The sequence below is a fragment of the Necator americanus genome, chromosome II (genome assembly GCF_031761385.1).
Source record: "Necator americanus strain Aroian chromosome II, whole genome shotgun sequence".
Lineage (NCBI taxonomy): Eukaryota > Metazoa > Nematoda > Chromadorea > Rhabditida > Ancylostomatidae > Necator > Necator americanus.
Window position 1 is genome coordinate 7,213,455 of NC_087372.1, and position 25,381 is coordinate 7,238,835.

Consider the following 25,381-nt stretch of genomic DNA (forward strand, 5'->3'; position numbering starts at 1 on the left):
GCCCAAACTACCTTTTTCAGAGGTATTGTTACTGAGGATGAGAGTTGGTATGTCAACTATACGCGACACTCTGCACTGCGCCAAACCACCTCAAAAAGAGCTCTAATGTAACTTACACTAAACAGAGATGCCGCATTATTGTTGATGAGATTACTAACAAATGTCCCACTTTGGGTTCTTTTCTGCCGGCCTCATACGGGACCCTGCAGTTTACGCTACTAAACACGGAAAGGTGGTAAAGGTAACTCCCAAAGCGCGACAATGTCTGTCTACTTCACAACGGCGACCAGAAAACCAGCGTCAACGATGAATAATAAATAATAATCTAAAATAATTATTTCTTCAGCTAGCACAGAAGCACAGAATACACCTTGAAACGACTATTAAAGGCTTCACGGTAGAAAGATAGCTCGTACTATCACATCACAAACAATGATTAAGTTAGTTTAAAGTATGCAATCCTGATGAATTGAACGCAGGACATTTTTCCGTTCTAGGAGTTCACATGCTCTGATCAACCTTATAAAGGCCATGATAGGCGTCGGGGTTTTTGCGTTACCTATGGCATTTCAGCAAGCTGGGTTGGTGGTAAGTTTGAAGAATCCTTATAAGTCTTTATGAAGCTGGTTCCAACACGGAAGTAAAATAAACTGAATAAAAAATAAAAGGGTTATACGAGTTGTAAAGCAAACGTTTTAAGTTCCAAATTATGTCAGATTTTCATACACCATACATTCATATGTATTATAGGAAAAGGTTTTAGTTGATGTAAGAAATCACCTAGAGATCTAATACATAATCCAGCAAAATTGAGTTGTCTGGACAAGGTGAGAAAGTTAGAATCAAACTGATAGTGGCTACTTGGCTACATACGGAAAACATACAGGATTCCCCGCCCAAAAATGCTATTATCGCTTACTTAAAGCAACCTTGCTGAGAATATTCATAGATACCGACTCGGAGGGTGTTGACGTTAAGGTGCCTAGACTTGTTGCCTTGTCTCTCAACTTCTACCCATACGTAATCGCGTAATCGTTCACAGGGTTTAGGTCAAAATCTAGTCTAGAATCACGAATGTCAAATTGCAGGTAGGTCTAGAATGACGAATTTCAAATTGTAGCGTTCAAGCATGGCGACCTCGGAGAGCATTTGGCGGATCGTGAGGATGTAGAGGGTACATGTGAGATCCTCTTGAGTGATTCGACGGAAAATCTTGGGCCTACTTCTGAAGCAGAGTTACTTTTCTTCGAGAAGCATTCCTTAGGCTTTTCGGATGATCTCTGGAGCCTTGTTAATCGTAGCATAATCTGTCCTCACCGCAGTGGAAAAGCCTTGGTACGACTTCTCTGGGACTATCCATCTCTTCACAACGCCATACGACGTTGATCCCAAAAATACTAATAATTTCAACCGGCGTTCTCCTAAAAGCTTTTCATAATCACTGCTCTTCTATTGTACTTCAGAACGAGCGACCTCGTCAAGCCAGGCATGAAGTTATGAAAGTTCTTCTGATATATTTAACTAGCTTTAGTCAATTAAAGACTACCCCTAAATCCGATTATAGCTGAAACTTTAAATATAATTTTAACCGGATTCCAAACGCATAGTTTATAGACTATTACCGATGAGAACCAGATCCTAGAGACTGATAATCTTCCAGCTTTCAAAAACTACCCTAGTTTGATTTATTCCTACATGATAATGCGCAGGAATAAATCCTAAGAGTTTCTGAAGTAGCATAAGCTGTACGTACTGAGAAGCAATAGGAAGAAGTTCTGTTCTCTTTTTCCTCTCACTTCTCACAAATAGTACACTCACAAAAATGGCGTCTATGTGTTGTGATTAATCGTCTATAATTTGCGAAATTTCATAGTATTGCTTCGCAAATTCATGAAGATATTTAGGGAGGAACGATCATAATTATCGTCCTTGGAATTGTGAATGCTCACTCCATGATAAAGCTCGTGCACTGCTCACAATACCTCAGCAAAAGGTGAGACATAAGAGCACTTTGCTCGAATCCTATCGCAATTCCCGGACTCATATGTCGCAACAGTGCAACAAGAACGTTATTTAAAAAAAAAAGTCACATAGAACTACAGCTTCTAATCCCTCAATAGCTGTATCTCTGAACATCTGAAAATTCCAGAAATTTTGTTTCCTAAAATCATGTTTTCATGACGGTCAAAAAAAAATCGGCATCCAGTCCTAGAAGCATTGAACCTAAAAATATTAGGAATCTTCATCAATGCCAGGCTCTTCCTACCATATTTGTTGAATTGCAAATTTTTTAGTTAGCAGTTTAAAAAACAGGAAGAATGCACTAATAGGGAAGAAGAGGATGAGCAGCTATCATTTTATCTACGGACTGTTTGTTACTGGAGGAGAAGTCCATGAAATACAGCTATGCAAGATTTCAGGATTCCGAAGGGGATTTTGCACATGACCTACCGACTTAATCGGTGGGCCGATGTCATCGCCTGACGCGATTACCCGCATCTTCGCCGTCGCCCTTGAACACAGCTCTGCCCAACCTTCTCGATCTTCTGCGAGAGCTTGCACAGAATCAATCCATTCGTCGCTATTCCATATTCTGCGAAACCTTAAGTCTTGCCTGAACTGCCTATCCATGCCGAGTGTCCTCAGGTCCTCTTTCACCACCTCAGTCGAGAATTTCCGTTTTTGGCAGGGTGGCTTCTTTCAGCTCGAACCCGACAAACTCCTCAGAACTCGTTGAACAAGGCGATCTGCCGGACCCTTCAATATATGACAAAAGAAGCGATTACTTTAGCCACTTTCAATGGAGGTGCATTGATATCTTCCACGTGTCATCCGCCGGTATACCACATCAAGTTCTGCGTAAAAGTTTTCATTGTGGCACACCTTAAGCCAAAAGTAGCCAAGTAGTAGTAGATGGTGCTGCCTAAGTCTCCTATCCGTTCATCATAATGGGGCGAATGGCGGATAGATAGACTCGCCTGGCTTCGCTGGTGATCGGGGTCGACAACAGGCATTTCGTTAAGGAGTTAAATGCAGAAGTGGCATTAGCGCATCTTTGCTGAATATCTTTCTCGTAGCTGCCGTTGTTCTTTAGCGTACAGCCCAGGTAAAGGAACTCATCGACAAATTCTACCGGTTGTCCGTCCACCCTGATTCCCGTTCGAGGTTTCGAAGAGCATCTGTTTGCATTTATCAAGGCGTAGGCGGAGTCCATAGGCTGCAGCCAGCTTCGATACAAAGTTGACATCATGTTGAAGTTTCGTACTGCTTTCCCCGAATATAACAACATCGTCAGCGTCAAGGATCGGTCAAGGAGCATCCTGATGCTGGTATGATATCGGCAGGTCGGCAGGACACTAATCTACTGTTTTTCGCATAATGCGAAATTGAACAGGAACGGTCCTGCCTCCCAAAAGCCAGCTTGCTCGTCGCGCGTTGTTTCTTTGCGATGTTTAATAAGTCAGTCTAGGATAATCCGCTCCAATATCTTATACGTAACACGCAGCAAAGAGAATCCTCAATAACTTCTAGTGTCCGTGACGGATAACTTCTTGTAAAAAAGAATTAAAATAGCGTGTCTCCACGAGTCAGATCTTTTCGTCTATCCATATTGAACGGATGACCTTTGTCATCTCAAAATCCCAGACGGAGGAAGATATTTCAGTATTTCTGCGCTAATCCTGTCGTCTTCATCACATTTTCCATTCTTCTTTTTTGAACACAGGCTAGAACCTCCGACTCGGTCGATCGCTCCTCGTTAACCGCATATGTCGGCCTAGTGCTCGAGTTCAGGAGCTGACGGTGTTTGCCTGTTCAGCAAGGTCTTAAAGTGATCCAAAGTGGAAGGGTTGCTTCACCGACAGCTACTCCATTGACAGTGTTAAGGACAGGACAACATCTTTTCATTTTGCCGCTATACTGTTTTAGTAAAGCATAGGCTTTCCGCGAGTTCTTGCGCTTTTGCTGGTTGAAGTCACCAATGCTGCGCGCGACGCATATAGAATTGTACGTGCATTTTGTTTCCGCAGATGCAAAGGCAAACTTCTCTCGCGGCAATAGAACCGGGAGCGTTTCCCTTGCAGCGTCCTGGATGCACTTTGTAAAGGAATCCGCATCGCTAAACTTCTTCCTGGTCCGTACTCCAACATGAATAGACACAATTGGCGGAATTTTGTTCTGCATTCATCGTCTTTCAGACCTGCCATGTCGATCTTCGGTTGAAGAGGAACTCCTCGGTTTTTCACTTACGATCCAGAGTTTACGTCCTCTGCGATCCCGCATTCGTGGAAAGGCGCATCTAGACGTCTTTGAGCCAAGTTTCTCCACCAAGTTCTTGTAATCGCTCCTCACAGCTATCGCGCAGCCACCTACTTTGTTCTCATCAGGATCAGTACATGGTGTAATTTTCGATGCTGATGACGGGCCGATCTCTCATGTGTGTTTCCTGCAGTGCAGCAAAAAGCACACAGAGATATCGCAGAAGTCTGGATAGAGCGGCTTGTTGGAGTTCACTCGATAGTGTTCGGCAGTTCAGCGTGACGAAACGAATGGTTGTTGCCAGAGATTCCATGCTCCCTTCAGGCAGATGACCTTTCAGGTTATGGGATCTGGCGATGGCTGGACGACAGCACCTTTTTGCAATGTTTGGGAATCTTTCGCCATATCACAGTGGGGGTTATATAGCTCGCACTTTCCCAATGCGTATACTAGAATGCCTAATTGCGTTTAGTTAAAGCAGGCCCACCACAAGTAGGTAGCAATCAGAGTCGTCCCATTTTGCACACATACACTACATACAACGTTTCAGATACCCATGAGAGTTCTAGTTGACGCCGGTGCAGCTCAGGAAGACTGGGTCCCACAAGATGCCCCTTATGCAGCTCTTAACAGCTTTTGACGGTGGAAGAATCTTGTAAAGCTCATGCATATTTGAACAAAATAGGACTATATCCGTCGTTATATAAATAGGAGATGAGACATCTAAAGAAAGGAAAAATAGTAGGAGATAACAAGTCGATAACACAAATTTGATTTCGCGCTGCACCGATGACATTGTTCTTTATACTACAAACAACATGTGAATTGAAGTAAAGGCCGATTGAATTGGCCCATCTTCATCTCCAGTGACGTGAAGCTTAGAAAGCCGAGTCCAATGGGGAGAAGGAAGAAAGTCCAAGATCAACAACTGATAGAGTTCCCACGGACCACGTATCGCGTATGACCATACGAGGGAAATATGGAGTCACCAAATCCATTCGAAAAGACTTATACCGCAACCTAATAAGACAGAACAGGAAGGTCACCATTCAATGATTAGATGCCTTCAAGCATTCATTTAATAGTGAAAGCAGAAGAATGCTCCTCAAAGAAATGAATGACACTCCCCGTACCGTACGGAGGAACGGAAGCCCGGTGGGCGACTCTAGTACGCTGGATACAACTTAGAGTATGTAGAAACGTTGTCGATATCCGCGCGAGCAAACCGAAGACCATCAGTGAAAGGTGATAAAAGTGGAAGACCTTTACGTATCCGTGCCCATTCCGATTTCTTGCTATTAATCTAATAAAACAGCAATTCCAACAAATAGTACCCTTAATCAGATAGCAAAATTTTGTGGATGTTGCTTCAGAAATATGTCTATAGGCTGATGATTTCTAGGAGAGAGCTCACTGAGGAAACGGAAAACTCGTCACAGATAAGTGAAAAATCTATCAAATCTTCCGAAAAAAACAGTAACAAAGAATCGGTAAGTGTTGTTAGCTGGTTTAATACAAAACACTATTATTCTGTAGCACATTTTCCAGAAGAATGATAATCCAAAAAGTAGCCCTGTACCAAATTATATAGAAAAAGAAGATACAGAGGACGAGAAAGCGTTAGTTGTAGCGAACTTAGCCAATGACTCAACCACTGTAGTTTCACACTACAAAAGATTAAGTCATCAAATCATATTTCACTCTGAACCAGACACTTTATGTCCACTAAAAATTAGAAAACAAGAACGTCACCTCGTCCAACCTTTGATATTTATATCATAATTGAAATGATGCTTTAGACGGACGACCCTCAACTATGGTGACATGGCAGAGCAAGCATTTTTGTATAGAAAATCACTGAGAATATTGGCACAGCCAACTAAGTTAGTCTTTCACTGTCTTTGTCATCGTTTCATTTAATCAGTGCAGTTCGGATACAATATATATGTGTATGTATATATATATATATTTATATACACATGTATATATGCATATATAAGCAGCGTAAACAAAGTCCGATTGTTGTCTGCAAGCGGTGGCTCTGTTTTTACCAAACGGGATCAGGCATTTGAGTATAGGCCTTGGGAGCATACGAGCTATATAACCCGCACAGTTGTAAGATAAAAGCTTCCCACATATTACAAAAAGGTGCTGTCGTCCAGCGTTCTACGAGGACCAAGAGTGTTAAATGCCTGAAAGAAACAGGAAATCTTTTGCAAAAAAGCATCCATTTCGTAACGTTGAATTGTCATTCGCTGTCAATTGAACTCCAACAAGCCGCTCTTTCGAGACTACTGCGATGTCTGGATGCATTGTTCACTCCTTTCCAGAAAACACGCATCAGGGATCGCCCATCATCAGTATCGACAATTACACCATCTACTGCGGCGATACTGATGAGGGGAAGTAGAAGGCCGCGCAGTAGCAGTGAAGAATGACTGCAACATCCTTGTGGAAGATTTTATATCAACGTCGTCAAGATACGCCTTTGAATGATTGGGAGATTGCAAAGGACTGAAACTCTGGATCGTAAGTATTCATCCACCTACGGAAACTGCTAAAACTTACAAAAAGATGCATTTTATGGTGAACTCAATGCGTTGATATACAAGATACCAAGCCAGCAGGCAGTAATTGTCGGATTTGAAGGGAATGGAATGATAAGACTTATAAGAAACCGATGAGCATGGAAAAAAAATATTATCCCACGAAGCGAACCTCGAACAATGAGAAAGTCGTATGGTAAACCTTTGGAAACAGACAGACCTCATCATTGCTACCACGTTTTTCATCGATTCCACCAGTTTATGTAGTAAAGGACAACCTCTTCAACGCCAAAATAGCTATGCAAGCGGTATATGCCGGCTCTCAAACAGCTCTTCAGCTTGATTAAGGGGAATCGACATCTGACAAGGAATATACCTTTGTCAGACATCCAGAAGTCTGGAGCTGTCTGGGACGTCGATTTCGACTCCGACCACAGCCCAATTATTTTCAACTTGAAAGTATGGGAGTCGTTGAGTTCAACATCAGCCGTAGCATAACAGGTCTGAAAGACGATGTAGAGAGAAGTTGCGCCTAGGGGTACTGATCAATACTGGATTACGCACCAAGAAAAAGAGAGTGGATGACACTGACTACTTCACTTCTATTAAATAAACTCTGCAAAGGCGCTCCCGGATTTAAAAATGAGGAAAAAGCTCGCCTTTGCATCTATGAAGACAAAACCCACGTACAATTCTGTATGCGTAGCCTGTACAATGGTGACTTCAGCCAGAAGCGTCTGTGGAGGTTGCGTCGTCAGCCGAAACGTGATCGTAACAACGAAAGGATGTCAAGAGCGAAGGAGTCTGAAAAGGCGTGGGAAGAGAAAAACCCGAGAAAACATATACTCTGCTCAGGGAGTATAGCGGCAAGACAAAGGTTCACCTGTCCTCAACACTTCTCACGAAGTCGCTGTCGAGGTTCAGCTGTACTCATCCAAACGGAACATGAGCATTGCTGAGCCGACAAGTCCCATCAATCCAGGTAAGACCGAGGTACGTCGCAGTCAGCGGGGAACCACCGACCAAATCGGAGGTTGTAGTTTGCACCCAGAGAATGAGGAATAAAACGTCTAACGGCGACGACGAAATAAGCGCAGAAATGCTGGAATTTTTTCCTCCGTCTGGGATTCGTGAAATAACAAAGATCCTCCATTCAATAAGGATTGACGGAAGAATACCTGAGTCGTGGAAACGCCATCATAACTTCTCTCCACAAAACGCAATCCCTCATGGAACCCAGAAATTACCGAGGAATACTGAATTGAGGGTTTGGCAGGATGAGAGGAGCCCATAGTGGATGATTTTCTTCCAATCCCACAAAATACACAACAATACCTTCTCGGTCATTAATCCGGTTTTGCCGATCGTCTGGGCCGGCCCACCGCAATTGAGCCACAATTTTTTTTTTGGTTTTTTGTTCTCGTATGTGATCTGTGACTCGTATGTGATATTTTGTCATCGCAAGTCACCATCCGCTTCTAAAATGGGTGGACTTCGTTAGGTTTCAGCAAAGAATTGCAGGCATCAATTCGGCATCAATTCTGCCTCATGCAAATAGTTCCAAAAACTTTTCTGGATGGTCTTCAGTTCCTAGCCAATAGACTACATGTTCATGTGGCTGTCCGATTTGTCCGACCTTCATGATTTTATCGACTTTTCGACGACTGGCCTTCCAGAACGTGTCTCAACTTTGACGTCCATATTACCAGAACGTAATGTTGAAACCACCGCTTTGCTGCTGCATTCAATAGTGTATTAGGTCCACAAACAGCACAAATTTTCTTGGCCATTTGCTCCGCCTTTTCCTTGGTCGCAGTGGTACTGAACAATGCATCAAATATTCTCTTTTTTTACCTCCATTTTAGAAATCTACAATATACAACTAGCTCTAGCAAACACAAGACTGTTTAAAAAAAAAACTTTTTGAAGCTCAATGTTACTTTGAAATCGCCGTATAGCATGACCCGATGTGATGTGTCAGATATAGCTTACCGAAGACATCTAGCAAAAACGCTTAGATTTTTTATACCATCTAATACATATGAAAAATGAGAAAGGGCGCCGGGCGCGCCCCTTTTGTTTTAAATATTAACATTTTAATATTATACAGAGATTATACGCTGAGTTGGATCCTAGATTAAGTGCAGATGAACAAACTATTTCAAGTATAGTGTGGTACAATGAAGGCAACCCACATTATAGTGTCCAGTGAAACTATGATCTTACTGCAATTAATTTCCTAGAAATTTCAGGTTAATGGTAAATATTTGCATAGTATGTCTACAAATAGGCTTCTGCAGCACGTACTTCATTTTTGTTGTTGATCACGTCAAAGAGGTTTGGTGAAATAACTATTTTTTTCATGCATACGTTAGAGGAAAATGATCAACTTAAGGTGATTGATGTCTTTTTTTCGACGGAGTTTCCACGTAATATATTGTTTTTCGCTACCTTACCATTTTTCATCATTATTGCCTCTGTACGTAGCATGATTGTTTTAACATGGATTGGATTTCTTGGAAATATACTTGTCACAGCCGCAATAGGCGTTATAATTGTGGTATGAGAACCATCTATTTCTGTGATGTTAAATTTGTTGGAAAATTTACTCGTGCTAGCTAAACAGCAAATGATCTTATGCTTACAGCAAATGATCCTCAAGGAACACATTTCTGTGTCAAAACTTCCAGCCTTCGGGCAAATCAGAACCACCGCATTGGCTGCCGGCAGCGTTATATACGCTTACTCTGCGCATGGTGTTGTGAGTTTTCTTATAAAGAAAGGATCGGAGAAATGTCCGTTAAAATATCATTTCTAAGGTGCTACCACTTGAAAACAAAATGCGTAAGCCAGAAGATATGCTCGGATTTTTCGGTGTCATATCAATTTCCAATTTTCTCATTGGTTTTCTGTATGGTACCACTGGCCTTCTGGGTTACATCACTTATGGAGAAAATTTGAAAGGCAGCATCACACTTAACCTCACCAATTCACCGTGTGTTTTCGTATGACATTCGTTATTTCACTTTTTACCGTAAACGTGAATTTTTAATGGATGTTATTTTCTCATCTTAGTTTTTGTTCATATCATAAATCTCCAATCAAATCTTCAATGCATTTAACTGGATTAGCAACACTTGAAATTTTATGTATTTAATGTTAAATCCAAAGATTTTGATCATTTCTCTAAGGCGGTGCACACCATCACACCAGAAATTTAAACTCTATTCTCGACAGAATGAATCGAAGCCAGCAAATGAAAAGAAGCAAATCACAATGAACGAATTGAATGAACCAATTTCTTTCTAAATGAGAGTTGTTCTCTTTCGTTTATGACTTTTCTCCTTTAAAAAAAAGACTAAAAATACAAGGTTTGTAAAAAAAACGTGAGAAGGCATTAATTAGGGGTGGTCGTTAGGTACCCGCAGCCAATTATCTGCAGCCGAATAAGTGCTTGCAGAAGAGGATGTAGGCGCGCCAGAGTAGTCGTATCTTACGCTAGCTGTGATCGCTAAGCCACGCCCATCCATCACCGCATTACTAAAGTCATGTGCCGTGTTTGTATCGCAATTAGTTGGTAGAAGTAGCTCCTCGGAGGATTCAAAGAAGAAAAATATAATAACGTAGCAACGTATAAAGTGAAAAAACGTAAAAATTGAAAATGCTAAAAATGAAGCAACAACGTAGAAGATTTGTACAAGAACAAAACAACATCAGAAAATATAAATGAAGTGAAAACGTTCCAAAATGAATGTTAAAATGTGTAAAAATAAGAACCTGATCCTTGGAAGAAGTAGATTTGTAGTTGAAAAACTATATAGAAGATATTTGTATATACTTGTACTTATACATTGCATTTCATCCACGTGAGATAGTTTGTAAAATAGTTGTCTGCAATAGTATGTAAAAGCTTCCATTTGTTTGTCTTACACAAATAAAACACTATTATTCTCTATTTCTCGCATTTTGTGTGAAATCGTTCGATGTATCTCCATGCGTAAGCGGTCGATACTCCGCACAGAAGCAGCACCAGAGATTGCATGCTATTGCGAGGCACGCTTCGCACCTCATTAGACGATGTGGGCCGAAAATGGACGATTAGATGGGTGGGGCATAAGGCAAATGCAGCATAATGTTCCGCTGACGCTATTAACTGCTGCGCAGCGTTATTAACAATCGCCGTTGTCGGTCATTTCCGCTAAGGATAGCGGAGGCTGCGAATACCTAACGATACGCACCACTGATACTGCCGTGAGCGAATAGCGATTGCGTTGAGAGGTGAACGTTGGGGAACTAGCGACTAATGTTTCGTTAATCCGAACAGACCAATAATCACTAGTCAGAAGAAACAGTTAATAGAATATTAGATAGATATGTTTTAACGAAGATAATTTTCTTTTCTATGTTCTCAAGAAAAACCAATCCATATCCACTACACCGCGCTACTTTTTTCAGCGTAGATTTTTCCGTCAAAATTATGCTGCTTACGATGACTTACTGTGGATATCTTATCCAAAGCTATCCAGTGATAGAAATGATTGGAACGCCGATGAAACGATACTTTAAAGGTTCCAATAAATGCGTACTTCTTATGCTAGACTATGCTATTCGGTACGCAGTTACAATGGTGGCATGTAAGTATATTTTTATATGATACTTACTGAAATTCAGTAAACTTCAGTAAATTGATTCCATTGCAGTTGGATTTGCCTACCTCATACCAACTTTCAAGAACATTATTCCTTTTGTTGGTGTTACTATGGGAATGACACTTGCACTGTTCTTCCCTCCATTGCTTGAAACAATAGTATTTATTGACCAATGGAGAAATGAGAGCATTGTGAAACTTATCTATGCCGTTACTTTAAACATCTGTTACATATTAATTGGTATGTCATCTGCAATAATAGGAGTGTACTCAAATTATCAAGTTTTAATAGAGAGACCTGTATAAATGTTAAGCAACTTTAATGTTTTGATTGCACACCTCGTGATGGCATTTTAAGAAACACCATCCAGAGAATGAATAGTGAAATGGCCAAACAAAAACACCGCAAAATTAAAAGAAACTTCTCAAGAAGCGAATATCGCTCTATTCATACGCGCAAGAACCAATACAAAAGTACGATTGAACGAATTTAGGTTGCGAAACCGACAATGGACAAGAGAAAAGAGAAAACAGAAAGAAAACACAAAGTTGAAGTTATTAACAGGGAAATACGTACCTCATAATTTCCTTCTCGAAGTTCCACTTCTTTTTGATTTACAGCGCTGTTTCATGGGTCAGAACCTTTGTAGCTAGTGAACAATCTCTGCAGGATCCCCTGGAAATATTTTTAGCACTTAATTTATCTCACAATTTATAATTCCAGTGAGTTTGCGTACGAGGAATCATTAATACGAAAGAAAAATGAATACCGAACGAATAAGAATAGTGAACGGAATAAGGAAACCGAACAATGACCGCAGTGATCTTACAGCCTGAAATTGTATGAATTTCCGCAGCTGAACCGAAATTCAAACAGTAGGAGTTCAGGACACCCTCTCAGCCTTCATAACGAACGATCAGTTGACATCGATAGCGATAGGAGAGAATACTCATAGGCTTTATAGGATCTCCAGATGAGAATCTAAGAATTTTTGCTCCTCAAAAAATACAGATGCCGCCAAATTGTTTCGAAACATGTAAGAAGGGAAATTTCACTTCATCTCCTGATGAGAACGCTCCACTAGGATATAAAAATATACTATTTTTGGAGCTTCAAATAATAGCCTCAAATGTATTTCTACTTCCTGGAAGATGAAGATTTTTTGGAACCATGAATTACCTTAGCTTACTACTAGTAAAGCGATCTACGGATAACAATGAGATCAAAGTTCACATATTTGAACAGGAGCAAAGAGTGGTGTGTGGCACAGTTGATAAGGGATTTGGGTGCAACTGCATGGATGATGGCTCGAAGCAGCTCCGGACCAACCAAACTTTCATCCCTTCACGGTGAATAAATTTGTAGCAAGCTCGTGTGGGAGGATTACAAAAAAGAAATGACAAACCATTGGTTTAGCCGCCCATTAGGTAGCCCCAGCAAGTGACCAAACACCAGACACGCCTTTATAAACCTCAAACGATACCGATTTGAAGTCGAAAGCAATGGCGCATCCCAAGCTCTCAAGTTTGACTAACTCCAAACCCTTCTTTCTTTAACTTTATCCCTTATCGTAGAGTAGCTTTCGTGAGCAGAGCAGTGCAGAAAAAAATTTGAATTCACTGTTATTATTCCATTCATCAACATGTACTAATAAAATTTCTGAGCGGAAGTTCGCGGACTGTTGTGAAAGCATTCGTCGATTGATGCTGATGCCGTTGCGGTACCGTCGTATTCTACCAGGCGCCGTATTGTTCGTCGTCGCATCCGCGTCTGATTCAACTACTACCGTATTGTTCACGTTCGGCATCCAAAGAAAATCGTCTATAAATACGTCCTTAAACACTTTTAGCGCGTAATATTCGTCACTTCGCTGCGAACATGACTATACGTTTAGCTGTACTTTGTCTATTTACTACGTATCATGGTAGGTTTATAATGTGTCTTTGTTCTATAAGATATACTTGAAATAGAAACTGCATGCATTCGCTTTCACTCATCTTTGATAAGGCACAAAATCTGAATATCAGAATCAGTCAAAATGTTAATTTGAACAGTTTTGAATTGAAGTTGAGTAGCGTTTCAAAAACAGCACAAATTAGCATTCAACACTCAACACAATAGCGAACATTTTTACGCTTCAGAACACGACCAACTTATTTTGATTATTTGAAATAATTGAAGACAACGAAGCGATTTGAGGTAATAAATGTATTTTCTTGCGTAAGTATGCTGCCCTATCCCTGCGTAATTAAAGGTGACTACTGAGTAATAAGAACATCCACATTTATTTTAAAAAATAACACTTCAATACGTAACCCTCCGACGGCTTAAAGGCAGCATAAGACGAATCTGACGTGGTGAGGGAATCCACGGGAAAAGCTAGAAATGTACATCTTGTGAAAGTTAGAAATGCATCGAGATGTAGATTGCGGGATCCGAAGTGGTTCCGCTCATCTTTCTCTAATCATCTTAAAAAGCGACGTGGGATCTGCTTTAGTTCCTACGAGATACTTTAAAACACTTCTCTATGTACGAGTTCCGAGTTAGCTGTCTCTCAGAGGTTTCACTTGAATAGACTGGTGAGAAGATATCACCACTCGCTTGTGTCGTCTTAAAAAGTGGCGTCTTTCACACTTTTTTTACGACGATTAGGGAAAAATAAGCGAATCATATCCCAATCTCGCAATTTACAACCCCTTCTCTAAATTATCCCGCTGATTCCCTCACCACGTCAGATTCGTCTTATGCTGCCTTTAAGCGGCACTCAGTTCCCACGAATGATTGACTCAGCATGGATCATGCAGATCAACGTGGTCGGCTTGGATCTTTCATGGCGAAACTAACGAAGAATGAATCATCGAAATATACATCTTCTGAAAGTTAGAAGTACCAGTGTATGACATAAACTCGACAGCAAAGAAGTGCATTTCTGAAATTGAGACACATATATGTACAAGTAACCTCGATGAATATAAAATGGACTTCTTCTCAGACCGTTTTCAAAAAAAAAGCCTTTTAACATTTAGTCAATGCATACCTTTTCGCAAGAACACCTGGTCCAGGAGTTACAATGGGTTACATCCGCTGGCCATCATCCTACGCTACAGGACCACAACCACCACATTACACAGCCGTTCCCATTCAGCCTCATCCACTTCTGAATGCCCAGTTCATGAAACCTCTTAATATTCCTGTCTCTCAAACTGTAAGTGCAGTGTTAAAGACAAATGAACGGCACCAATATATTTTGTTTTAGAGTTTAAAATGTAAAAAATGTAATTGTTGCGTACTGCATGGAGTGGGAGTTTTTGGCTCGGTCCAACTTGGTGGAAAAGGCAAGTGAATAGTTATTCGCAAAAACTTTTTGAATAGCTCTAATGTAAGTTCTAAAGATTTTTGCATTCTTTTGAAGTTTCTCCTCCTACAGGAGCACATTTTTGCGAAAAAAAAAGCTTCAAATTCCTCTAACTAGAAATGTCAGTGCGAAGATATTGATAGAACATGACACAGGTTAATATAATGAAGTCAAAAGTATTATCAAAGCACAATGTGTCGTGTCTCCTTTTTGTTTTCAAATAAACTTACGAGCATGAAACATGGCACTCACCTCCGAAACAATTTTCCAAACTAAATAACAAAAATAGTTTGTATCGAAATATGATACTCGCCATTAAGAGAACGTTCAATATCATCTGGTTTATTCCAGGCTGCTGCGACTGTCAGAAATGTCAGGGCAAACCACCCACAGATACATACACAATTCCGCCGCCACCACCTCCCCCTCCATCTCCACCACCAACACCACCACCGCCGCCGACACTACCAACTCTACCACCACCTCCACCGGCTCCAATTTATCCTTCACCTCCTCGATACCCAACCGTTCCTCCTGCTCCTCCTCCTTATCCAGCACCACCTCCTCCAACTTATCCAGCACCACCACCACCACCACCACCACCACCTCCTCCTCCTCCTCCTCCTTCATATCCTTCGCCGCCGCCACCCCCTCCTCCTACACTGCCACCTATAACATATCCGATAACTTACCCAAGCTCACCGACTTACGTCACTCCACCAGCGCCGCCAATTTATCCACAACCTCCTCATCCTACGCTTGTGGTGCCTTCCTCTGTCTACATTACGAGTCCTCCGAGCCCCGTCTACCCAGTTGCCCCTCCACCAGCACCGATTGTTCCAGGGTATCCTCTACCGCCAACACACAAGCCCATGCCTACCTATCCAACAGCTGCTCCGTCTGTCGGCTACGTCACATCTCCGCCATCAGCCAAATGTGGTGCTGGAAAATGGTCAGAATGTTGCCTTACCTTTTGCTCTGTATGATTTCTAATAAACTCGACTTCTCTGCATTCATACACTGCACTGCTTTTGACAGCAATTTTTGCCTAGTCGAAATAGTTAAACTTTCCTTCAGTGGAAAAAAAAAACAGTTCCAAACAAGGGCTTACAAACTTTTATAACTTATTTGCGCATCGCTGTCACTCGCGATGCAGGGTATGACTGCTTGAAACACACAAACAAAACATTAGGATCAACACGACAGTGAACTGCGAAGTTTCGAACCACAAACACTTAGTTAAGAGAATACACTAATTTAAGTAGCCGCAATAACAGACGAATGAGTCCTTAATGGCATCACCTCACGAAGCTGAGGTGATACGGATTTCAGGTAGAGTATTCGTATACGGGATCGTAGAGGATTCCGTCCATTTCTTGCTAACTGGCATAAAAAAAACGGCCCGGAAGATGCGGCGTGTGCGCACGGCTGGCGCGCTCCAACCGAACTCCTTGTAGAAAATAGCGCGCCAGAACGCTCGAAGCCGTATCTTCCGGGCCGTTTTTACGGCAATTAGGAAGAAATGGACGGAATTGCCTTCCTCTCCTTAATCTACGATCCTTTATACGAATACTCCACCTGAAATCCGTACCAACTCAGATTCGTGGGGTGATGCCTTTAATATTCAAATATTCGCACCGGTCCTTTCATTCACAGAACTTAAAACAATATAAAAGAAGCCATTTAACTTATAGCAAAAGTTAAGCAAAAATTTCGACACAGTCAAAATTTGCCCCGATTTACTATCTTATTTTCTTTCATATATTCTGTAGTGCTTAACTACCAGTGCAGTCATAACACTGGTAGTAATTGTCTCTGAAAGCGCCAGTTTTCCATGCCCACATTAAGGAAAGGGAAATCAAAAACACTTTGTAACGAGTAGCCGTAAACGTACTAACATAGGTAGTATTCAACATTCTTAAAAATATTAAAACTCTTTGGAAATAAGCATGGAGAGAACTCCAAGAGTTGGTACGATAAAATATTAGATTGCAAAGATCCTTCCATTCTAAAGTAGCGTTAGAGCAACGAAGTACTGATATATCTTCTAGCAGAAAAATAATAAAACAAAGAAATTGTAAGATGCAACAGGATATGATTCAAGAGTAAACCAAATTGAACGTATAGTGAATTGAACAAAAAAATTACTAACACTTGGATCCTCGGAAGTCACAAACACTGACAACTTTCTGTTCAGCAATCCGATGCTTCCGCCGCTTCTACCACCATGGTGAGTTTCAATAGGCTGCAACTTCAGCATACAAACTTTAAACATTAAATAAATAAATAAAGAGTGACTCAAGTAATTTCAGCGAACCTCGAATATCGAGAGAAGCACAATGGTATGTTCCACTAAATTAGACGTTAACTGTGATCACACCCACTGTAAAACCAATCTTTTCAGTTACGAGTCGTCCCCTCAAGATGATAGCGGTTCATTTGTACCTCCTCCATGGTAAGCATATACTACCCTACTTTCATCTTCCAATAATTTCTTTCATGTTCCACGAAAGTTTGGAAAGTTAACTGAATAAGTCGTGAGATTACAGCACTCCCATGCCCAGTTCCTTCTCATCAATATGGTAAGTCATTTATCTGCTTGTTAAGCGACCTAAGACGAACCCAACTATATAGAATATCCCATCATAACATATAGGTACTGTTATCCATAGCCAGCGCCAAAAACGTCGCATAGGGCTGGCGCGCTCCAATCGAACCCGTTGTAGAGAATAGCGCCCTGGAACGCTCGAAGCCGCATCTTCCGGCCGTTTTTGACGCCAGTTAGAAAGAAATGGACGGAATCACCCTCCTTATGGAAAGACTAACCCATCTGAAACCCGCACGACCTCAGATTCGTGGGGTGATGCCTTTAAGGAAACGAACGTGGCTTCGCCCAACTTCCCTAGTCGTCGTCAAAAATGGCGTGGACGACGACGTTCTTTCCTACGAAATCAGTTTCAACGCGCCACGCTTGTGCACGCGCGACGTCCACGTGCGTGCGAGCGATCGGAGATTAATAAGGCCTCCTCAAAAGCCTATTCAGGTAAAACCAATGAGTGGGCTGCCTAGGAATTCGAAGCGTATAGGAGAGTACCCGTTCTAACGTACCTCGTGGGAACTGAAGCAGATCCCACGCCGTTTTTCACGACGAATTGTAGCGAAACAAGAGTGGAACCACACTGGTTTCCGCAATCTACAATCCGAACTCTAGGGTTCTAGGTCTAGGGCTATGGTTCCCTCGCCACTTCAAAATTGAGATACGCTGTCTATAATTAAACCTTGGAGCAGATACCTAAGTGGCTACACTCGAATCAACGCGGTGGGGCGAACAATTGCGGCTGAGGTGGAAACGTCGCTAGATCCTTTTGGACTGCAAGGAAAAGTGGAGCAAATGGCTTCACCTCATCCTTAACCGCTGTTCACGTGCGCCGATTCGACTGCAGCCGCATTCGGCAACTGCAGCCATTTTAACCCGACAGTAAATTGGTGGAACTGGTTTGATTTGATCCTGCGTTGACTGCAAATTTGTGTCAGGCAGAGAAAGTAACTGTCCTGCAGATGACATGGTGCAGTCACCCGAGCAGACCGACGAGTATGTAAACTATCCGACCAACTCAAATTGAAATTCGTGGGACTTTAGCCGCACTTTCGATCATGGCTAGAACAGTACCTACCTAAGGGAGGCCCGTTGAATGTTAACGTTAAGCGAAGCGAAGCAGAGAGCGAAAACTAGTATGCTGGCCTGATTATGGGCAGCTACGTATCCATGAAAAATAAAAATAAGTTTTGGTGACGAATAGCTGTTGCTAGGCCATCCATCAGTCATAGCATTATTTCTGAAATAGGTGAGGTCAAGTTAGTCGTACTGAAAAACTCTCCTTCAACCATAGCAGGTAGAACAGTTGAATACTAGTCCACTTAGAGTTCTTCAACTCAGAGTCGGTTAAAAACGACATCAAGCACGGTGTAGTTACGGAGCGGCTGTTCTCGAAGCAACGCGGTACAGCGTAGCGGTTATAGTCGTACGGAGATCCTTCCTAGATTCACTCACAGCTGCAGTTTGAGCATGACCGCTTATCTAACCGTACCGAGCTTCTGTCTTATCGACCCGAGTACACATAAAGAGAAAAAGCTTGTGAGTGATCCAGTCAAATACTCAACAGTGCAACATACCCATTACAACAATCTAGCCCCCATAATAAAACTAACAAAAGGTCACAAAAAATTTCAATTACGGTGTTCACAAATTATTCGTAACCATTTGTTTTTGCAGTAAACGTGAAACTCCTAGCCGTCTACGTGTACGATGGTTAGTTCAATTTCTAGAATACAATACTCGAAATTAACTGAATGAACTTCTGCTATACACACTCATTTTTCAGCGCTTCGCTACCAGGAGCACGTCCCACTTGGTGGGTTCACTAATGTTTTTTTCTTTGCTACTTCTTTTATGACCACAATAATAAAAATGTGTCCATGTATATTGCTGGAAATATAGTACTAAGTAGGAAATGTAGTATAGTGTAATAATATAATATGCACAAATCAAAAGCGGACGCGTTGTGTTGCGGAGAACAAAAAAAAAAAGCCACTCGCGTTTACTGTAGTCGGGTTAAAACGACATGGAGCACGATGCAATTGCATAAACAGCTGCGCTCGAAGCGGTGCAGTGGAGCGTAGCGGTTAGGACCGAGCGGGGACTCCTACTATTATTAGTACCATTCGTCACTGCATTTCGCGATGATCCCACCTCGATCCCAACCGCTAGCTCCACCGCGCCGACTTCGAGCGCAGTCGCTTATGTAAATTTACCGTGTTTCATGTCGTTTTGACCCCACCATCTGTAAGTACGCTCGAATGAGACGTGATAATGAGTGATTGAAAAGAAAAAACCACAACCTGACTAGAATACCAATGAATGAATTATCGATTTTGAAAATCTTGCGTCGATAAACTTCACTCTACACCAATATAATAGGGGATGGACGATAAACGCTTTAGTGGAGCTCACACTTTTACGTCCAACTGGTAGAAAAATCTTTTAGGTCTATAGTACATACTTGCAAGTATTATTTACAAAGAAAATAGAAAATGTACGGTTTGGACTAACATTAACCTATTTTCCATCCAAGAGTTGCACTTCACGAGTCCTCGCGCTACCATCATAAAATTGGACGTCAGTTGATATCCTCATCTAAATATCTAAATCGAAATAAGGATAAGCAAAATGAGGTCGAAAAGAAATGTGAAACCCAGACAGTATCAGAGTTCTAGTACTTTTGAATTCTCTCACTACATAAGAGTTAGAGACTTTTTTACATACCACTTTCCTATCTAGTCCAACGTTCTGTGAATGATAATCAATATTTTTGCTTTAGCTTTAGCTATGCAGTTCCAATTCTACCGAACAAGATGTGGTGAGTTCATGTGAACTTTACTTTATTATCCTTATTTTTATCATGTTCTATCTAATACTGAAATCTTTATTGTGCAAGAACTTTACTCACCTTGTGAATTTCTTTTTCAGTCGTCCATTAGTGAGTGCGTCTCTGGACAACTGGTTAGTTTCCCAAGAATTTACGCAAACATGTCAGTCATCCTTTACTTAAATGATGGAAATATGACATTAAATTGTTCGCTCTCTCAGTAGAATTGAACGAAAGTTAATCAATGTCAATTAATCAATCCTCACTAATATTAAAGGATCTTAAAACAAAAGTTTTCTAGCATGTCATACAGTCCACCACTTTCAACTGTCACGATCACTACCAGTCAACCCGTTATTCACACTCCATCACCACAACGGACAACGCAGCTTCGAAAGTGAGTTCTTAAGAAGTACCAGAGTTTCATCGAAAAAAGATTAGTAATAAATGAGTAGGCCACAATAATGCATACTAATAAGTGATGTTTCTAATTATTTTCCCTGTGCGCTGATAGAATTCTATTACAATTTTGAACTAATCCATAATGCGTCGCAGTAGTAGTGATCGAATTCAATAACGACATAAAGAGGTCAGTGTAGTTGCGTACGCGGCTGCGCTTGCGGTGGAGCTAACTGTTTTGATCGAGGTGAGACCATCGGGAACTGTAATGATGAGTGAGACTAGCAAGGATCCCCCTCGATCCTGACAACTGCGCTTAGAAGAATTGTTTTGAACCCTTTGGCTTAAAGGGATCACTTCACGAATCTGTGGTCTACGGGTTCCAGGCGGATAACTCCTATACGGGGCAGATAGATTTTGGAGAAGAAGGTGATTCCGTTCATCTATCCCTGTATCAGTGTAAACGGACTAACCCGGAACTGTTTCGCACGACACGCTCTATTCAGCGCGCCACCCTTACTTTTTTCTTCTAGTAACTTTAGCTTGCATGTCATACATCGTCTAAGACTAAATCTTAGGGGTCCAACTGATTTATTTATTTGCTTCATTTATTTACTTCCAGAAATAAGGGCGCCAGCGCTTCCCTCCGCCTCCCCCCCCCCCCCCCTTCAACTACATTTTACCCGCTCATCATCTACACAACCATTTAGATTCCACTACAAAGAACATATTCTTTGGAACGAATGAAATGTAGTGAATGTGACATTAAAACAGATAAAACAGCACAGAGCAGCAACTACATATTTAACAACGACTAATTTATTCATTGAAGTATTGTAACGGAGAAACATCCAAGCTGAATCGTTACCGCTCTGCTGCCACCTCGTTCGGCGACGGTAGCGAAAACTGTGTTTCATGCATCAACGAAGAGAGCATGGAGTACTTTTGGCGCACATACCTGTATAGGACCACACAGTCTGATCGAAAGGACTCGAAGGTTGATGCAGTTGCGTAAAGCTGCCCGCAGAGTTCACAACCGAGCGGGCAGCCCCGCCCGCGCGGGTGTGATACCCGGGCCCGCCGAGGAAGTAACGCGTCTAGCTGACACAATGTTTAGTGTAGTGGGGACTGTACGTATAGTCGGGTCAAAACGACATGAATCACGAGTGTAGCTCTGGTGCATTTGCATACGCGCTCAAAACGGAGTGGTGGGGGCAGCAGTTGGGACCGAGGTGGGACCGACGCAAACTGCAGCGTTGGGTGGTGCCAGCAAGGGTTTCAACAAGCTCCTAGCGGCTACGCTCCACAGAAGTGCCTCAAGAGAACCCGCGTAGACAATTGCGTACGTAGTTCGTTTTGACCATACTACGACAATAATCCCTCAGTTCGTCTTTTTAGTGTCTCCGCTGATTTCAACCTCATAAATGTTTCGTATGATCCGACATCTGGAATCGCTGTCCAACAAGCCAACGCATATGAACAGGTAAACATGAATTCGAATGTAGTTTTTAATTGATTTTCTTGAGCTGTATCCAAGATTGGCATTGATCGCCTTTATTAAACAACAGCTAACGTTTCGGCGTTATCGCCTTCGTCAGAGCCTGGAAAAATCATGATCAAAGTCAAAAAAAATCAAAAATGAATTCGAATGATTGAAATCCCTCTCCTCATCCTTTTTTTTCTAGCAGAGTGCAGTCAAACCAGCTTCACCATCATTTTCAAGCTACTCAGTGCCTGCCCAATCGGCAGTGCAGCACAATCAGTAAGATTTTCACGTCAACCCGAATAGCTATTGGTGAACAAATCTGTTTTTTTTTTCGATTCCATAAAATATGTTCTTAGAAAGGACTGTTGCTCCGTTTTCGCAACCCCATCCCAGCTAACAATAGCATGTGGTTGCAAGAGAGTTGGACGAGTGGTAAATGCTTTTTTATCTCTCCCTCTCTTCATGGAAGTTTGTTCTGGACCACAGATTACTGGACTAATTCAAACTTCTCTGCTGTTTATTCTGCTAACAAGATAATCAACTTGCGAGCATCCTTGTGGAAAAACCTGTATTAGTCCAGTTGATCATACACTCTGAAGTTTACTTTTAATCCGACATGTTATTTCAAAAGTCTTCATCAGGCCATCAATCCATGCTCGCACGCCTTGCTCAATGACGATTTTGAGAACTGTATGGTTACCAAGAAACAAATCAGTGGTGGTAAACCTTCTCTCCTATTTTAATCACAATTCTTTGAAAAAGAAAATTTTGTAGCTTTCCTTGATTTGCTTGCGCTGTACCCAAAGTTGGAACAGCTAGCATTTTGGCGTAACCGCTTTCGTCAGAGCCTTAATATTAATAGTTAAAGCCATAAGTGATTTATCCTCTCAAACACCTCATGATCCTACAGAAAGTATTTAGACATTTTCACATATTCAATGAACAACCTATCAGTTCGTGCTCACCTGTTGTGATGAAATGGTTACTTAGCCCTGATCTTTGGAAACCATTATTTTTAGGAAGAACATTGCTGTCAAAAAGAGATAAGGACGCGAAAAACCCCCCGCGGGAAATGCAGTCAGCTTTTGGTGAGATTCTTTTTTCTTGGGGTTGACGTAAGTTGACTAACGTGTGTTGCAGAGAATTCAGTTATCTATAAGCTACCAATTAGCTGCGATGAGGCCTTAGAATATGGATTAATAATGTGAGTTTTGTCATGTGATTCCTATCTTCGTATCTTCTATTTAGCTTTGATTATATATCTTATTTTGTGAGCAATCTACCATACAATCAGTATATATGCTATTCAGATGTCGATTTTTGTGGATTCAAACCACCCACGATATGATTACATGAATGTGAATCTGTACGTCTTTGTATCATTGAAACCGATCATAACCACATTTCAGAGGGAATGAACTGACACACTGTCAAGCGCCCCAGTTCTCAACTGTGGATCTTTCTAAGGGAAAAGCCGAAGGTTTGGTAGACTACAAAACTTACGCAGCATCGTAGCCAACACAAAACATCTTAGGCCATGAGGAGAGGATCTATTCAAACGCCGGGTACAATCAATACGTCGCAGCGACTAGAAGCTCTGAAAGTGACGCAGAACTCGTGCTAGGAGCTCAGATCCAATCAAGGTCAGATCCGTACGCTGCAGTACGACCACAGGATCACAGCAGCCATCAATCAGCATCAAACTCGTACGCTGCAGTACGACCTCAGGATCACCACCCTTCGGAAGCTCTTGAACCTTATACAATTGGAAAATCTGGTTCATGTAAGTGAACTAATAATTGTGCTGCCAACACTACCACATTTGAAGACCTAATTATTTGTGTTTGAATTTTCTGATAGTTTTGAAAACGAATTGTAGCAAACGCATGGCTAGCACCATTCACAGACCAGCCGATTTACCCGGCACCGCTCACATCACATTTGGCTCATGAACATACAACGCGTAAGTCTACTGACTTTCAAATCTTCATCGTCATCGCTTCGACATTATTAATCATTATTTGACATTATTAACTAATCCAATTAGAAAAACATCGTTTGTGTCAGTTGAAGCAGTGAAGACATACCATGGTAGTTAATTTCTTCTCAAGTTACCTAGAAGTGTCAGCTGTGATGGTTAACAGACGTGTTCGTACTTTGTTATGCTTGAAGTTAATAGAAAACAAAATTAACGTTATCGAGGATGGTTTGCTTCCAACTAACTTGCTTCCTTTTTTTTTCTTTTCTTCTACTGCTTGGACACAATCGGTGGTTTCACAGTTCAAATTGTTCCCCTTGTAGTTTGATTTGTATGAGTTCATAGATATGGTGGATTTTCTCAAAAAAAAAAAAAAAAAACGTTTCAGCAGCTTCCACTCCAACGCAACCACTCATGGAATTTGCTACTTCTGAGGTAGCACTTCAGGTGAATGTGAATGGTCGATTTTAACAAAGAAGGCGTAAAGGAGGCGGTCTTGAAGCTATCATTACTCAGAAGCGGTAGCAGGGTTTTGACTGCACTATACTGCAAAGTGAATTACTCAATCCTTGTTGCATCTCGAAACTAGGCGCTGCACCTCTGACCACATTCAAGCCTGCCCCTCTCGCCCCAAAATCCAATCGAGACTGTTTTCCATTCAATGCAGTGCACGTTTGTTTTCAGGAAAGCTCATCGGTTCCAGTCAACACCATCGTTCCCTTCCTCCTCATAATAATAAGAGTTAGTTAAATAATATTCTGTTATTGTACAGACCCTCTCTGTTTGTATTTATTATATGCGGGGTGCTACAAACATATGTATTTTCTCGTTGAAACACTTTCTTGATGATCTGTTTAATGCTCATTTGGAATTCCCATTGTAATGATGATCTTCTGTGATCTTTGTATCAGACAGCTCATCAAAATTACATTGCTTTGTATAAATACGCGAATGAATGGTTTACAGCCAATCCGTAGACATTAACATATACATACAAAGAGTACTATTCTAAATCAAACCTTTAATAAACTCAAGAACAAGGAACAACTAGAACTTGCGTTGGAGTACACGATGATCAGCTGAGATGACAAACAATGCTCGATGAATCCAGTATGTCGTATAGCACGAGAAACCAAACAACATCGATATATGTCCCCTAGCTTTCTTGAAACCGTATATCATGGTTGGAATTTTCCTGTAAAGATGGACACAACAACAATAAACGAAACAATTCTGGCATTGTACATGAGTACGACACCATTACCGTAATAATTCAACAATTTAA

At 41.4% G+C, this 25,381-nt stretch overlaps 2 protein-coding genes across 5 annotated transcripts; both read left to right on the forward strand.

Moving 5' to 3' along the window:
• Nucleotides 1-432: 432 nt before the first annotated feature.
• On the forward strand, nucleotides 433-12,004 carry RB195_017065 (uncharacterized protein; the record flags this gene model as incomplete). The annotated part of the gene is made up of 13 exons (XM_064183891.1): nucleotides 433-440; nucleotides 498-588; nucleotides 1,905-1,993; nucleotides 5,660-5,747; nucleotides 5,806-5,876; nucleotides 6,057-6,140; nucleotides 9,056-9,140; nucleotides 9,199-9,363; nucleotides 9,451-9,564; nucleotides 9,623-9,798; nucleotides 11,259-11,437; nucleotides 11,504-11,692; nucleotides 11,946-12,004. 13 exons carry the CDS (start codon nucleotides 433-435, stop codon nucleotides 12,002-12,004), a joined length of 1,398 nt encoding a protein of 465 aa, XP_064039772.1.
• A 1,326-nt stretch (nucleotides 12,005-13,330) lies between these two features.
• RB195_017066 (uncharacterized protein) lies at nucleotides 13,331-24,846 on the forward strand (the record flags this gene model as incomplete). 4 transcript variants are annotated; one of them, XM_064183892.1, is made up of 25 exons in its annotated part: nucleotides 13,331-13,376; nucleotides 14,479-14,657; nucleotides 14,709-14,787; nucleotides 15,159-15,759; nucleotides 17,005-17,037; nucleotides 17,120-17,149; nucleotides 17,212-17,262; nucleotides 17,357-17,389; nucleotides 19,081-19,116; nucleotides 19,190-19,219; nucleotides 20,186-20,224; nucleotides 20,335-20,367; nucleotides 20,535-20,630; nucleotides 22,031-22,115; nucleotides 22,318-22,394; nucleotides 22,475-22,550; nucleotides 22,760-22,838; nucleotides 23,138-23,206; nucleotides 23,259-23,322; nucleotides 23,429-23,440; nucleotides 23,528-23,598; nucleotides 23,653-23,901; nucleotides 23,998-24,081; nucleotides 24,485-24,543; nucleotides 24,781-24,846. In XM_064183892.1, 25 exons carry the CDS (start codon nucleotides 13,331-13,333, stop codon nucleotides 24,844-24,846), a joined length of 2,277 nt encoding a protein of 758 aa, XP_064039773.1. The 4 variants fall into 4 exon arrangements, with proteins under 4 accessions (XP_064039773.1, XP_064039774.1, XP_064039775.1 ...); XM_064183895.1 differs by lacking the exon at nucleotides 13,331-13,376 and adding an exon at nucleotides 14,244-14,331; XM_064183894.1 differs by lacking the exons at nucleotides 13,331-13,376; nucleotides 23,429-23,440 and adding an exon at nucleotides 14,244-14,331.
• Between the last annotated feature and the right edge of the window lie 535 nt (nucleotides 24,847-25,381).